The 13368-nt window shown below is 38.3% G+C and overlaps 1 protein-coding gene across 4 annotated transcripts in view; it reads right to left on the bottom strand.

Annotated features, from left to right (window-relative positions):
* Nucleotides 1-12811, bottom strand: part of SUGCT (succinyl-CoA:glutarate-CoA transferase) — a 321965-nt gene extending 309154 nt beyond the window's left edge. For all 4 annotated transcript variants that reach the window (XM_017823290.1, XM_017823298.1, XM_017823306.1 and 1 more), the window contains exons 1-6: nt 12637-12811; nt 10073-10124; nt 9906-9979; nt 7892-7977; nt 7028-7078; nt 2621-2741 (exon numbers count right to left, since the gene is read on the bottom strand). In XM_017823290.1, coding sequence (XP_017678779.1) covers nt 2621-2741; nt 7028-7078; nt 7892-7977; nt 9906-9979; nt 10073-10124; nt 12637-12802 — 550 coding nt within the window. In that variant the 5' untranslated portion in view covers nt 12803-12811. The remainder of the gene's footprint in view (nt 1-2620; nt 2742-7027; nt 7079-7891; nt 7978-9905; nt 9980-10072; nt 10125-12636) is intronic.
* Nucleotides 12812-13368: the final 557 nt, after the last annotated feature.

The following is a 13368-nucleotide window of genomic DNA, read 5'->3' as shown; positions in this document are numbered from 1 at the left end:
GGAATTCTTTCTTCCTAGATAGGTTTTCCACCAAAAAAACCATCATGCTCTCTCTGTCACAGACATACATTTGGTCCTAGTCTGGTCGCTTCTTTTAATATGCTTAGATTGAAGTTTTGTCAACTCCTGCCTTGACTTAAAAAAAAAAAAGTCAGATCAGAAATCCATTAAGGGCATTAGACTTTGTGCCTTTATTCCCAAAAGATGAATTATCCTAAAATAGGTGTGCCTTGTCACCTATTGGGTGTCCAAGATTTAAGCAACCATAATTTAAGATCCAAGTTGCTTTACAGATCCCTGACAAACATCACTTAGCTGTTACCTCCCAAACACCTTCAACCTCAAGTTATCACAGTATATGAATAAATAAAAAATAATCTTTATTGATGTATTTTTCAATCTTTATGTGTTTTCCATTATGTATAACATAACTGAAAGTTATGCATTACACAAAGCTCCAAACAGCAAGGTTACATGATCTTTGTTCAATTTGCTTTGCAAGAGGTGGAAGCAGGGGCAAGTGACTTAGAAGTATAAAGGTGTTGTGTGGTCATAAAAGTATATGGTTAGAAAAGCCCAGGCTGACCTGGAGTTGAATTTGGCAGAAGACATAAGAAGCAACAAGAAAGGATTCTGCAAGCAAATCAGCAGCAGAAAGGAGACTAGGGAAGACATGGACCTACTGCAGAACAGACAAAGGACTTGAAGAAGGCAGATGTATTTAATGCTTTTTTTGCCTCAGGATTTACCAAAAAAGATGGCTCTCAGGTGTCCTAGATCTCTGAGACTAGAGGGAAATTCTGCATCAAGGAAGACTTACCCTCAGTTGAGAAAGTTAGGGAGCACTTAAACGGAGCATCTAAAAGTATGCATCCTTTCAGCAGAGGAGAACAACAGTATTTTGTGATGCATTAAGAAGAATATCATGAGCAGATCAAGGGAGGACATCCTTCCCCTCTTCTCAGTGCTGGTGAGGCCACACCTGTAGTACTGTGCATGGCTCTGGGCTCCCCAGTACAAGGCAGATGTGGACTTACTGAGGCAAGTTTAGCAGAGAGTCACAAAAGTGATTAAGAGATTGGAGCATCTAACATATGATGAGAGAGTGTTGTGGTTTAGGAACAGTATTCCCCAGTTTAGTGTTCCCACCGAAACACTCCAAACCACACGCTGCTCACTCACTCCCATCCTCCCTCCCTCTCCCCTGCAATGGGATGGAGAAGAGAACTGAAGGCACAAAAAGTACAGACCTGGGGCTGAGATAAGAACAATTTACTGGAAACAGCAATGAGAGAAGAAAACAGTAACAGCTACAATACTGATAACAGAGGGAACCAGCACTACCTGACCCCTCCCCTCCACCACACTTACTCCACCAGAAGGGACCCCTTTCCCCATCCCCTGCATATGACCTGAGGAGGTATAGAATAACATCTGTGTCATAGCCATGCCTCCTCCTGGCTACTGCAAAATTTAACCCTGTCCTGGCCAGAATCAAAGGCCAAGCTACCTCATATAGACTGTCACTTGGATGTAATTTTTATAATTTTTCATCATTATAGGTACAACTAAAAAAAACCAAACAAACAAAAAAAAAAAAAAACCCTAAAAAAAAATTCCAGTTGTGTGATTATATGCACAAACAAATGTGAAAAATATTGTGGAAACTAGCCACTGACCAACATAAACATGCATTCAAAGATTCTCAGCAAGCCCTGCATATAACTGCTCGTCATCTTCAGACATTTGCCACACAAACATGATAAATACATCGCAAGAGACTAAAAAGTTATTTGAATTTTGATTAAATTACATCCATATCCAGTAACTAAAAAGTCAAAGCCATTTATTCTTCAGAAATTCAGAGGTATAACAGGTTCGTAACTAAGATTTTAAACCCATCTAAAAAACCATCTAAATATATCTGTAACTTGTTTTACATTAATTTCATTGTAATATTACAACTTTAATTCTAGTACTTAATCAAGATTTTTTTGAGTTGATTTTTGCTGAAGTTTTTAAGTGTTTTTACAGACTTAAAATTATTTTTAGATGTATGCAGTTCCTGATATTCATACGTCTGTTTTCTTTTCATTCTTCCCAGCTTTTTAAAGTACCTACAACTCTTCTACCATTTCAGTTACCAGGCAGTAGATTGTAGCAAAGTCACGTAAGGCTACCATGAACATGTAACTGCACAATTCTGAAGAGATACTTCAGACCAGTAAAGAACATTGAGATTACCAGATTTAAAATCTGCAATATGTAAACAGATTCAGCAGAACTTCTGGGAGGGAAAAAAAAAAAATCTGAGTTTTCAACCACTTCAAAGCAAAATCCACAGAGGTCAGTCAATCCCAGCTCCTTCAAAATTGGTAGGAACATGTAAGGGTGGCATGGTAACGTCACTGAACAACTTGTAAGCTGTTGACATGGTTGCTGCCTCCCAGTTTTTCTATACCTGCTTTTGAACTGAACAAACTCGCTATCTTTCAATTTATCTTAACTGACATCAAAGTAACATAAATCTAAGTAACCGTATGACTTTTTTAACACTTTGACTGGAATAAAGGAAATACTGAACACAATTGAAAATAATTGAACATAATTAAAAAAATACCTGTTATTGAACAGTACACTATGTGAGGAGCAACATTTTTAATGTCTTCATAACCTAAACCCATTTCAGCCAGTTTCCCAGGGATGTAGTTTTCCACAAAAACATCAGATGCTGCTGCAAGCTTTAGAAAAGAAATGGATGAGTCAGATTTGTTAATTAGCTTCCAAAAGTTCAATACATTCCTATGTATTATGTAATTTAATTTTAAAAACTCAATAATCAAAATGGCTCTAGTCTTTCTACTAAGAGAAAACTTACAAGCCTAGAGATATTTTTTTGCCTGTTAGACTGTGCATTTCTGCGAACTACATATTAGAGACGTCGCATATCTAGAAAGAAGACTGTCAAAATCCTAAAGTGATTAGACAAAACTGTGATATTACACATTGATGTGATATTATCACATCAATTTCCTATGGCTTGACAACAGTTTACAGAACAATCTTCACCTATATACTTGCACTTACCTTGAGAAAAAGGAAGTAGAATGTATCTTCATCCTTTACTTCTTTTCTACCTTAGAAATAATTTTAATTGGTTTTCATTTTCAAATCATTGATTACAATTAGACCAGCTTCTATAAACTAGTGTCATAATAACAACAATCACATGCACTTTTGTTTTAGCATGTCAGCTGTTCAAACAAATTTAAGGCCAAGGAAGCTGCCAAGTCTGCAAATATTTAACAGGAAAGACAGAAGAAATTGATTCTTATTTAGACAAGACAGCACTCAACTTATAAATGGTTTAATTTGATGCACAGAAAAGACATTAATAACATTTATAGTAACTACATGTGGCATATGGCAAAGGTGCATTTTAAAATATGTTATTAAGTATTTTTAAAGTGGCTATGTCAAGGACCTGTAGGACTATAATGAAATAAGAAACAGATCCTTAATTAGGGAAATACAACTGGGGCAAGCTGCTAGGTTTTAATAGTATGCCTTTATGAAAAATAAAGGAGGTTTTATTTTCTATTTAAATTCATCACAGTTCACACGTAAATACTTTTTAAACTGGTAATGCCTTAACAGCCTTAGCCTAATTCATTCGAGAGACAAAACTGGTTAAAAACTATATTGCTTTCGCCAGGATTTTATGATGTCTGCAAATTACAGTGATTGTAAGGGCTAAGATGGTTTGAAAGTTGTTGTCCATCTCATACTGAAGAACTATCATCTCCTACAAGCGACTGAGGAAGAAAGCCTGACACGCGGTACTGTAACATGATGTACCTCTGGACTTGGTAACATACATGGGATGACAATGATGAGGATACAATAACTTGGGCCCAGTTTAGCAGGGTATATACTCTCAGAGAAATGAATTTTCAAGACATCCTACAAGTGCTGCATCAGCTCTACAGCTAAAGTTTTCGTGGCACTTGGAAACAGACTTTAATGCATAAAGGCAGCATTCTATGTATGGTACTTCTTTTGATGCTCACTGAACCCACAATTCTGCCATTGTGGAAAATGGATTCAGACTCTGATCCAAACAAACCGTGTGTTCTTAAAACAAAGGAATTTTCAGTCTTAATAGAGTTTTAAGTCCATTGTCAACTGAAATGTCACACTTTATGCCCTACAAATCCTCTAAATATAACCCCTGTATTTTAACATCATCTAACATAGCGCTACAACACAGACCTGAGTTTGAATACTATTTATTCCAGATAGGAACTGATATGCTTAACATCTATGCCTCAGGAAATAAAAACTGGCATCACTCATGCCAAAGTAGTCATTATATTGAATAACAAGTAACGATGCTACTAACTTGTTTAAGTAAACTATACATACCCTTGGGAAGTTTTCTTTAGGTTTTTGTTGGGGTTTTTTTGGTTCATTGTTTGGACAGGTTTTTGGTGGGGGGGCGATTTGGTTTTCACAAGAACTCCACAGAGGAGAATGTGCATACGCACACATATAAACATATATATACACACACATATTTTTTGTGTGTGTACATATATACGTGTATTTGCATTAATAGTTTGCTTTATCAAGTAAGAGAGCACGCATGAGATGCATTGACTCATCAGCTAAAAGTAGTGGAAGAGAAGAAGTGCCATCAGCTCCCAGCCAATTAAATTCCCCCAAGTCCTTCATGAATATATAATTTAATTAGTTAAGGCTAAATACACAGGAGAAAAGTATCCTCAAGGTTCTTAAAATGAGCTTCTGACAATAACTCTTGAATAACGTTCTAAAGAGATACTGAGCCATATCACTACAGAAGGATGCCAAAGTATGGGGTTGGTGCACATACCATCACTGAAGAGAAAAAAAAATTATATTCATTCAGGAAGACATAGAAATATTTGGAAGGCAGTTAACAGTGAGCCAAAAAACATTAGAAAGAAAAACAGGGCTACAAGTAACACAGAATAAAGAAGCAGAAAAGAAGATCCAAGAATAATTTTGTGGAAATCACCTAATCACATATGAAACAACAGACCCTTGCAAAAATCTTTTGTAATGCTGTGCCAAAGGATGAAAGGCAGCAAGAACTCCTGATTAACAGATTTCTTCAGCTCGCTTGATATTACTGACTGAATTATCAAGTCTGTGCTGTGTCATACAGCTGAAGACTCACCAGTCCTGTTTTTAACACGATTCCAGATTGAGATTTGCCTTCATCTACTTATGTAAAATTTCTGAGAGAGGGAAATACAATCTATTCTAACCATGCTACCTTTCTTAATAAAAAAAAAAAACTTATAACGTTGTTACATTTCTTTGTAGTGTTTAGGCTTGGACAAAATTCATATTTATGGATGAGGAACCAGTGTCACAAACTTGAATTTCTGCTTGTTATCAGTTACTTTACAGACATGAACACTACTTTTTGTAGTAACAAATACAATACTGAACAATTTCAATTCTATACACATCTGTCCTGATATAGCAGGAGGCAACAGGAAACAAAAGCCTGATAGCCAACTTTCCCTTTACACATACTTTTTGACAGAACTCCAAACAGAAGTTCCATTTGAGATGCATAATAGAATGTTAAGGCCTCTGCACCAAGTGCTTTCAAAATATATCACTCTAAATCAAGCAGAATGATGGACAACTCCACAAGCAGAGTGACACAATGTTGCTATATCACATAGGGATGCCATTGATTTAAGGAACAGAAATCTATAGTGATGATTAAAGCAACTTTATTAAAGAATACAAACTGGTTTTATCTCCAGCTCATCCTGACTCATAGGCCCAGCTGCCTTTAACTCTTTGAACACCTCCAGCCCACACATGTGTAACCAGTGGACACTGCATAGAGTAGTTTTTCTTTCACCATTTGTAAAGGTCAAGCAACTAATTAGTCTTCTTATGCCAGAGGAACAATTTTTATAGCCCTTACTTAGAATATGACTACTTGAAATAGACGTTTGTGTTATACCATGAAAAATTATACCTAATGACAGTTTCCGTTTCTAAATTTTTTAGAAGATAAACATACAACTTTTTAAGAAATCAACTATAAATGGTTCTGTTCTGCAAAAAGAAAAGGCATTCCGGAATCCTTGACTTATAAATTCCAAAGATTTCCATATGAAGTACCTTTTACATAGCTAACAAGTCACAAGTATCAGAAAACTATTTCCATTTCATGCAATATTCCCAAGAGAAAATACTACCAGACAAATTCCACTTATTGCATGACACATACAGTCTCACTGTGAAAAAGTGATTGGAACTGACACTGAAACAAACAGTAACAGAAGCCAGCTGTTAGTACTGCAGGGCTTAAAACCCAGCACTAGCAAGTAGCAGGTCTTATATTTCTCAACAAATAATAAAGGGATGACAAAGCACAACTTTCACAGAATGGGAAATAGGATGCTTTTATTAATTTTTAAATAGAAAGAAATGGATCACCTTTAAAAGACTCTAAAGTCAAACACTAAAAAAGAAACAAATACTAAGTTTGACCTACAGGACAATATTTCTCAGAAAGAGATACAGCTACTGAAGTCATGAATACACTGTAACATTCAAAAAACTTCAAATACAGTATCTCCTCTTTCTCAACTGCTCGCTGACATCACAAGATCGGTCCATCTTTAATTCTTCTAATGAAGTACTACAGCAAGATCAAATACAGCAGCAGTAAGAGGAAAGCAATAGGCTATTAGACAATTTCCTGACAATATTTCATTTGATGACTTTGATGACATTTTTGTGCAAATTTTATATCTAAAATCATTAGAAGTTACACTGAACATTGAGTCCAAAAGCACAGAGGCTATATACTGCAATTTACCAAATAAACTGTGTACATACATTTTTTAATTATCAGACTTCAAATTAATACTTGAAATGCAGAGTTTAATCTTTATTACTCAGGATAACAACAATACAAAATAGGTACACTTTGCACGCTATCAAAACCTACCTCTCTGATTAGCTTTGCTCCTTTTGAATCCTTCATGTTGATAGCTATACTCTGGGGATTAAAAAAAATACAACAGTAATTTATGTGACCCTTCTGGTGATCATAAGCCCCTTCTACACAAAACCAACAGTCAAATTCACACTGCAGTTAATTTGGATAAGTAAATTATAACATATACCCCCCACCTTCTTCTGAAAAAAAAAACAAACAACTCTCTCAGTAGAGCAAGCTGAACTGTCTCACCAATGGATCAGACAAGGTCTAAAACAAGTCTGACAGATGTGCAGCTGGAAGCTGCACCATATGCAGTCTCTTCACCGTATATCTGCACAAGACTTACTACTGCAAATACACATGGGGACACCAGAAACATTTGTTTCAATGGCAACAAGCCATTAAACAATTCAGGTATATCATGAAACTTCATGTTAATTCCGAAGTTTCACAAGCTACCTTTAGCCAACCTCACTGTGGTATAATGCCAGCACTCCTTCAGCTCCAGGTGCCAGCTGATGCACGTCAGCTGACCTGATGCACCTGAAAAAAAGGATCGTTCAATTAAAATAACCCTTATTGTCAGCAGGTTTCATTTTCAGTCAAGTTGCACCAGCAACTGAAGACTGGAAGGAGCACTTTTGCTTTTTGAATTTGCCTCAACTGTCCACAGCACCATACCAGAGATTTGCAGACTCTTTTGTTCAAAAGCACTCTCGGTTCTTCTCCTCAAATTTATTCATCATAACTTAAGGCCAATGTAACTATTGCTCCATTATAAATATGTTAAGAATCCAACTAAGAAGTTTTATATATTCAGTTGTAGTCACAGAAAACTTAGGCTAATGTTCAATTTCACCCTCCATTTACCTTTTTATTTCTATTGACACTGAGAAAGTAAACACTTTCTGTCCCAGCAAAAGGTGGGCCCCAGGCTCTTGTATCATCGCCAGCTCCTGAAAGAAATACCATCACAGGTTCATAGTTTTCCAATATCACACTGCCAACAAATAAAAAGAATAAAAAGCTTTCCTCCCATTTAAATCACCTAAGTTTCATCTAGCAGGCAGGACAAATATTAGTTTAAAATATATATTTTCACTTATTTATATCAAAACCCACCTAAAAGCGAATGTAACTAAGCAAAGCGAATAAAGTGTTTGCTAGTGCTGGGATTACATTCAGTCTTTAAAATACTAATACAGCCACACACCACCAGTGTATTTGCAGGTTTTTTGGTTGCCTTCTTATTTGTGGGTTGATATTTTGGTTGTTTGGGTTTTTTTGGGGGGGTTCTTTTCGGGATGGGGGGTGGCAGGGAAAGAGGAGTTGGGTTTCTTTTGGTGGTTTGTTTGTTTTAACTTAAGCAGAGTTCCAATGCCATTCTTTTAGGCAATGTGGAAGAATTCAGTAGAAACTCTTGCTGGACCAATTCACAGTGCACGTGGTCAATAAGCTATTCCCGAAACACTCCAGATGCAACTTCAAGATACCACTGACAGACAACTGATTAAGCTTCATGCTGCAGAAACAAAAAGAAGCACTTCCTATAGCTAGTGCAATGACCCATCTCCAGCTCTTCCAGAAATCCTGCCTTACAGAATAGAAACAAATTACCCAGAGTCCAATCAGAAAGAGCTACAGAAGTTTCTGCATCTGAAAACACAAACTCAAAGGTTGTTAATCTGACACTTTCAGCACCAGCATCCTCATTCAAATTCAGAAATTTCCCTTTTCAGGGAACTCTCATCTCTATGCAGAAATACCAGATCCTGGACTTTAAAGATACAACTACCTCACGCAGAAAATAACTGTTGTTCACTTTGCATGATTATGAAGAAAAATTTCTCCAACAAGGTAATGTTTAATTAACAACCTGAAACTGTAGTAGAATATTAAATTTTTTCTCAGGAGACAGTTGATATAGCATGCCAGGTCACCTTGTATTCTACCAGCCAAAATTCTTGCCAAGCCCACTAAGTCTGATTATTATTATTATAGAAAAGCAGTGCCAAGAAACAACATATCTATTTTAAATGCTCCTATTACCTTTCTTCCTTTAACACTAAAATGAAAATTAAAGTGCCTGTCATTTTATCAGTAATCTAATGCTGAGTAGTCAGATGTATTCCTATTTTTAATTATCTACCACACTTTCGCTCAGAGGGAATTGAGATGAAGATTCTGAATTCTCAAATGGGCAAACCACCTTTTCCATAACTATTACGTAACTAATTGTTGGAAGGATTTGTGTGCTCTCAAATTTTGCACGTTAAACTCTACACTTAAAACCCTGTTTTAACCTTCTTATCATGTTACATAAAACACCCCATCATACACGTAAGCATTCATAAGCCCAATTTAAAATTGAAGTAAAGTCCAAACAATTCAAACAAAATCAATTCAGCTTTGAGCAAGGCAATAAGGCACTTAGTAAGTGATGACTCTACCATTTTGAATATTAACATCTAAAAAAAGTCACCTGACCTGACAACTTCAACCTTCTCACCTCATTTTTAAATATAGACATAGGCTATTTCTGACCAAAACACACCTACATGGAGCACAATGTTAAGCTTAAAGCAAATAGATCATACCTGTATAAGCAAAACAAACCTACTAATAACCAGTTCTTTAACATGACAGAAAGAGTACCATGATAAAAAAACATTCCTCAAACTTGAAAACGGCTATTACTTAGCACAATACCATTTACAAACTGTCACAAAAAGCACACCATCAAGAAATAAACATAGTATTGAAAACTTTTGTAAATATTTATATAAACAACGTTGCATTGTCATTCATATATTACTTAAAACACATAAACTACTATTTGTTAAGCTAGCTCACATTCTTATTATATCTAAAATAGAAATCTTACCTGGTCTTTCCACTTTGATAACTTCAGCCCCTAGATCTCCCAAATTCATTGTGGCAAAAGGTCCTGCAAGCACCCTGTAATATTAAAGAAATATTGTTTTCTTAGTTTTTCCAAACAGAATATTTGCATCTAGACACACTGTTCCAAATTACAGACAAAACACAAACCTTGTTAAATCAAGAATTTTCACACCATCCAATGGCTTTACATTACTAGCATCTGTCAAGAAAGAGAAAATAGAGACTTTTATGTTAAAAAAAAAAATAATAAAATTCAGGAGTGTTTCTCATCAGTTGTCTGAAACACTGTTTTTATGCCACTGTCCCCTCATCTCCCTCCCCAAATACAGGATAATAATCTCCAGGGAGATTTCTGTTAAACAAGTTAATAAGTTTTGGATTTTAATATAATATGCAGACTAAGGAGTATTGTGAAAACATGCCTATCTAGGAATGGCCATGTGTTTTGCACTTTCCGAGCCTTTAAGAAAATCTCAGGCTGCCACCTCGCTTCAGTGCTGCACACCTCAGTGAGTTGCAGGTGTTGAAAAACAGTTGTGCCAGGTAAACACCACCAGCCCTCCAGTAGAACCTCAGTCTTATGAAGCCAGGTGCACCATTTGTTTCACAGTGACACTACTCTGTTTACCAAAAATACGTAAACAGCTTTACTGAAGAGCACAGCTCCCCAAAAGTAAAAATATACACAATTTCAATTTAAAAAAAAAAAGGTCCACCTTCTCTATTCTTTCCATGCCTTTTAGAGTTGCACCTTATTATTTAATGGCTCGCCCATTCTCATTGTGAGCTGAGTTGCAGGAATCCATAAAGATATTTCTCAAAGAAGCCTATAAAACATCAAGATTAGCCTGTAATTATGTATTTATGCATAACTAAAACTAATTATCATATCACTCATATTATGGCATCATCTAACACTTCATTCGGGGATTAGGCCTCTTCCATAGTTGGAAGAGAATAGGAGAGCACAATCGTTGCCTTGGAGACAAACAGACCATTGTGAATTTTTTTTAATGCCAATAAATAACAGATGTCCACAATAATGAAGAAATGCAAGAAAGAGGAGAGATAAAAAGTTTCCTTTGGAAAATCTGAGGAAAATAATAGACCTGTTAGTTTCTTCAGACTAGAAGATCACAAATGCTCACAAAGAAAATATACAGGACCTAGAGCTGCATTTCAGCAAGTCAATAATTTGCTGAAACAATTAAAACAGAAAGTGTTTTGACTATCAGAGAAGCAGCAGTTCCAGTACACTGATCCTGAGTACAGGAATGCTATCTATTGCAGGAACATAAAGAAATAAAACCATATCACAAACAGACACAAGAGATCAGAATTGATCAGTATTACCTAGAAACATCTCCTGGGCTTTTTTTTAGTTAATTTTTGGTGGGTTTTTTCCTTTCCTCGCTAGCTTCCAAAGTGTACCTCACCGAGTTTTTTGTTGGAATTCTGGTTCAATAGGCTAAATTTTCTGAAAATGTGAACTCACATTTTCTCTTGTATTTTTGCTTTTAATTATTCCAGTAACTTGATGACTGAAAGAAAAATCCACTCTCCCTGCTATAACTATATCCTATATGTAAACTCTCAATTTCCATGATGCTTGAATTTACTGTGAATTGGACTATCATATGTATCTTTTATAAATAACTTCGATTAAGAATAAATCGACCCAGTTACTCTCGATATGATTTACATTCTTTAGTTAAGCTCAGTAAGCTATCCTAAGGTTAGCCTAAACTAACAGTATGAGTAAGGAACAAACAAAGAAGAGAAATTAATTTTTATAGTATATTCCCAAATGATTTCCTTTATACTTTTAAGTGACAGAAAAGGGCACCAACAAGAGAGCCAGTTAAAGCATTTTTGCATCAATGCAAATTAACAGTCCTCATTCCAATTACATTCAATTCCAGAGGACATAGCTCCTCAAGTCTATTGTCTCTACTTTGACTGCACAATCAATATTTTTTACTTTATCCATGCAGCAAGTTATAATCAAGTCCATCACTACTGTGGATTAATTCATGATCAGTGGGTACATTCCAACGTACACACCTGGTACTTTCATCGTGGGAGACAGAAACGCAAACTTCCTTCAATTCTAATGCCACCAACGCTATTGTTAACTATTTTTCTATGTCACTAACTAAGAGAGAAACGTGAAGCTAGAGAAGAAATACTTTGTTGCAGCTTGGATTTATTTTCCTTCATTTAAAAAGAGAAAAAAAGGCACAACTGTACGAAGTTTGACTTTTGTAACCTTTGGGAAAAAAACAGGCCTGAAACTGGGCATCTGGCGCTTCCCCCGCCTCCACCAGCCGAGACTGCCCCGAGAAAGCCGACACGCTCCGTGCCACAAAAGCTCCGGAGCCTCCGGCAGCGCGCACGGCTGCGGGCAAAGTCCGGCCGCGGGCAAAGTCCGGCCGCGGTGATCCCACCGGGAGCCCCCCGAGACTGCAGGGGCTCGCCCCCAGCGCGGTGGCTAAGTGCCCCCGTCCGCCGCTCGCCGCCACAGGAGTCCCGCGTCCGTCCCGCCTGCCCCCGCCACAAAGGGAAGCAGCTCCGACCCCCGACCCAGCCGCACTGTCCCAGGGCCACGGGCAGATTACACGGGCAGGCGGGCTCAACGCGGCGAGAGACGGGGGGCTGAGGAGGAGCAAGAGGAGAGCGCGGCGCGGCACGGAACAGCATGGCACGGGTACCTGCCGGGGAAGCGCCCCCGCTCCGAGCCCCGCCGCCGCTGCCGCTGCCAGAGGAGGCGGAGGCGGCGCTCGGGGCTCTGGCGCTGCCGCTGGCAGCTGCGGAGCACGGGTTCCTCCAGAGCCCGCCGCAACGCCCGCTCCCTCTTCCCAGCGCGGCGCGAAGCATCTCCGCCACCGGAGCCACCACTGACAGCCTCGGCGCAGGCGCCGCTGCCACCGCCCCCTTCCCTTCCCCTCCCGCACCCGGGCAGCCTTAAAGTGTCCCGCCCACTGCATCGGCGGGACAGCTCCGCTCCCATCTCCTCTACTGTAAGGCACTCCCGGCTGGACTTTACAAAGCAGGAAAGCGCCTTGCAGATGTTTGCAGCAGGAATCCTGCTGTTCTGGAAGCTTGTACTTGCAGTTCGGCGTACAGACTGTGACATGCGACATTGCCAAGAAGGAATAAAAAGTAAAATGCCTGCTCCCCCCTCCCGCCATCCCCGAAAGGTTTTCGGCACTTACTAAGGTAGGCAGCCACACTGGATGCCATTATATCTGCTCACTGGCACCAGGTGGATCCTTCATCACAATTCTTCACTGAAGGTGCAGTATTACTTACACTGTAAGGTGTATCTTCAGTTGGCTGTGGAAGGGTTAGCTTGAATTGACGTTAAAGCAATTCGTCCCTGAGCGAAGTACCGTCTGACTCTTTTTAGTCCTATTTTAGGACAGAGTAGAAGACTTGTTATA

The sequence above is a fragment of the Lepidothrix coronata genome, unplaced genomic scaffold, assembly GCF_001604755.1.
Source record: "Lepidothrix coronata isolate B3197 unplaced genomic scaffold, Lepidothrix_coronata-1.0 Scaffold3, whole genome shotgun sequence".
Lineage (NCBI taxonomy): Eukaryota > Metazoa > Chordata > Aves > Passeriformes > Pipridae > Lepidothrix > Lepidothrix coronata.
This window is presented reverse-complemented; position numbering and strand designations above follow the sequence as displayed.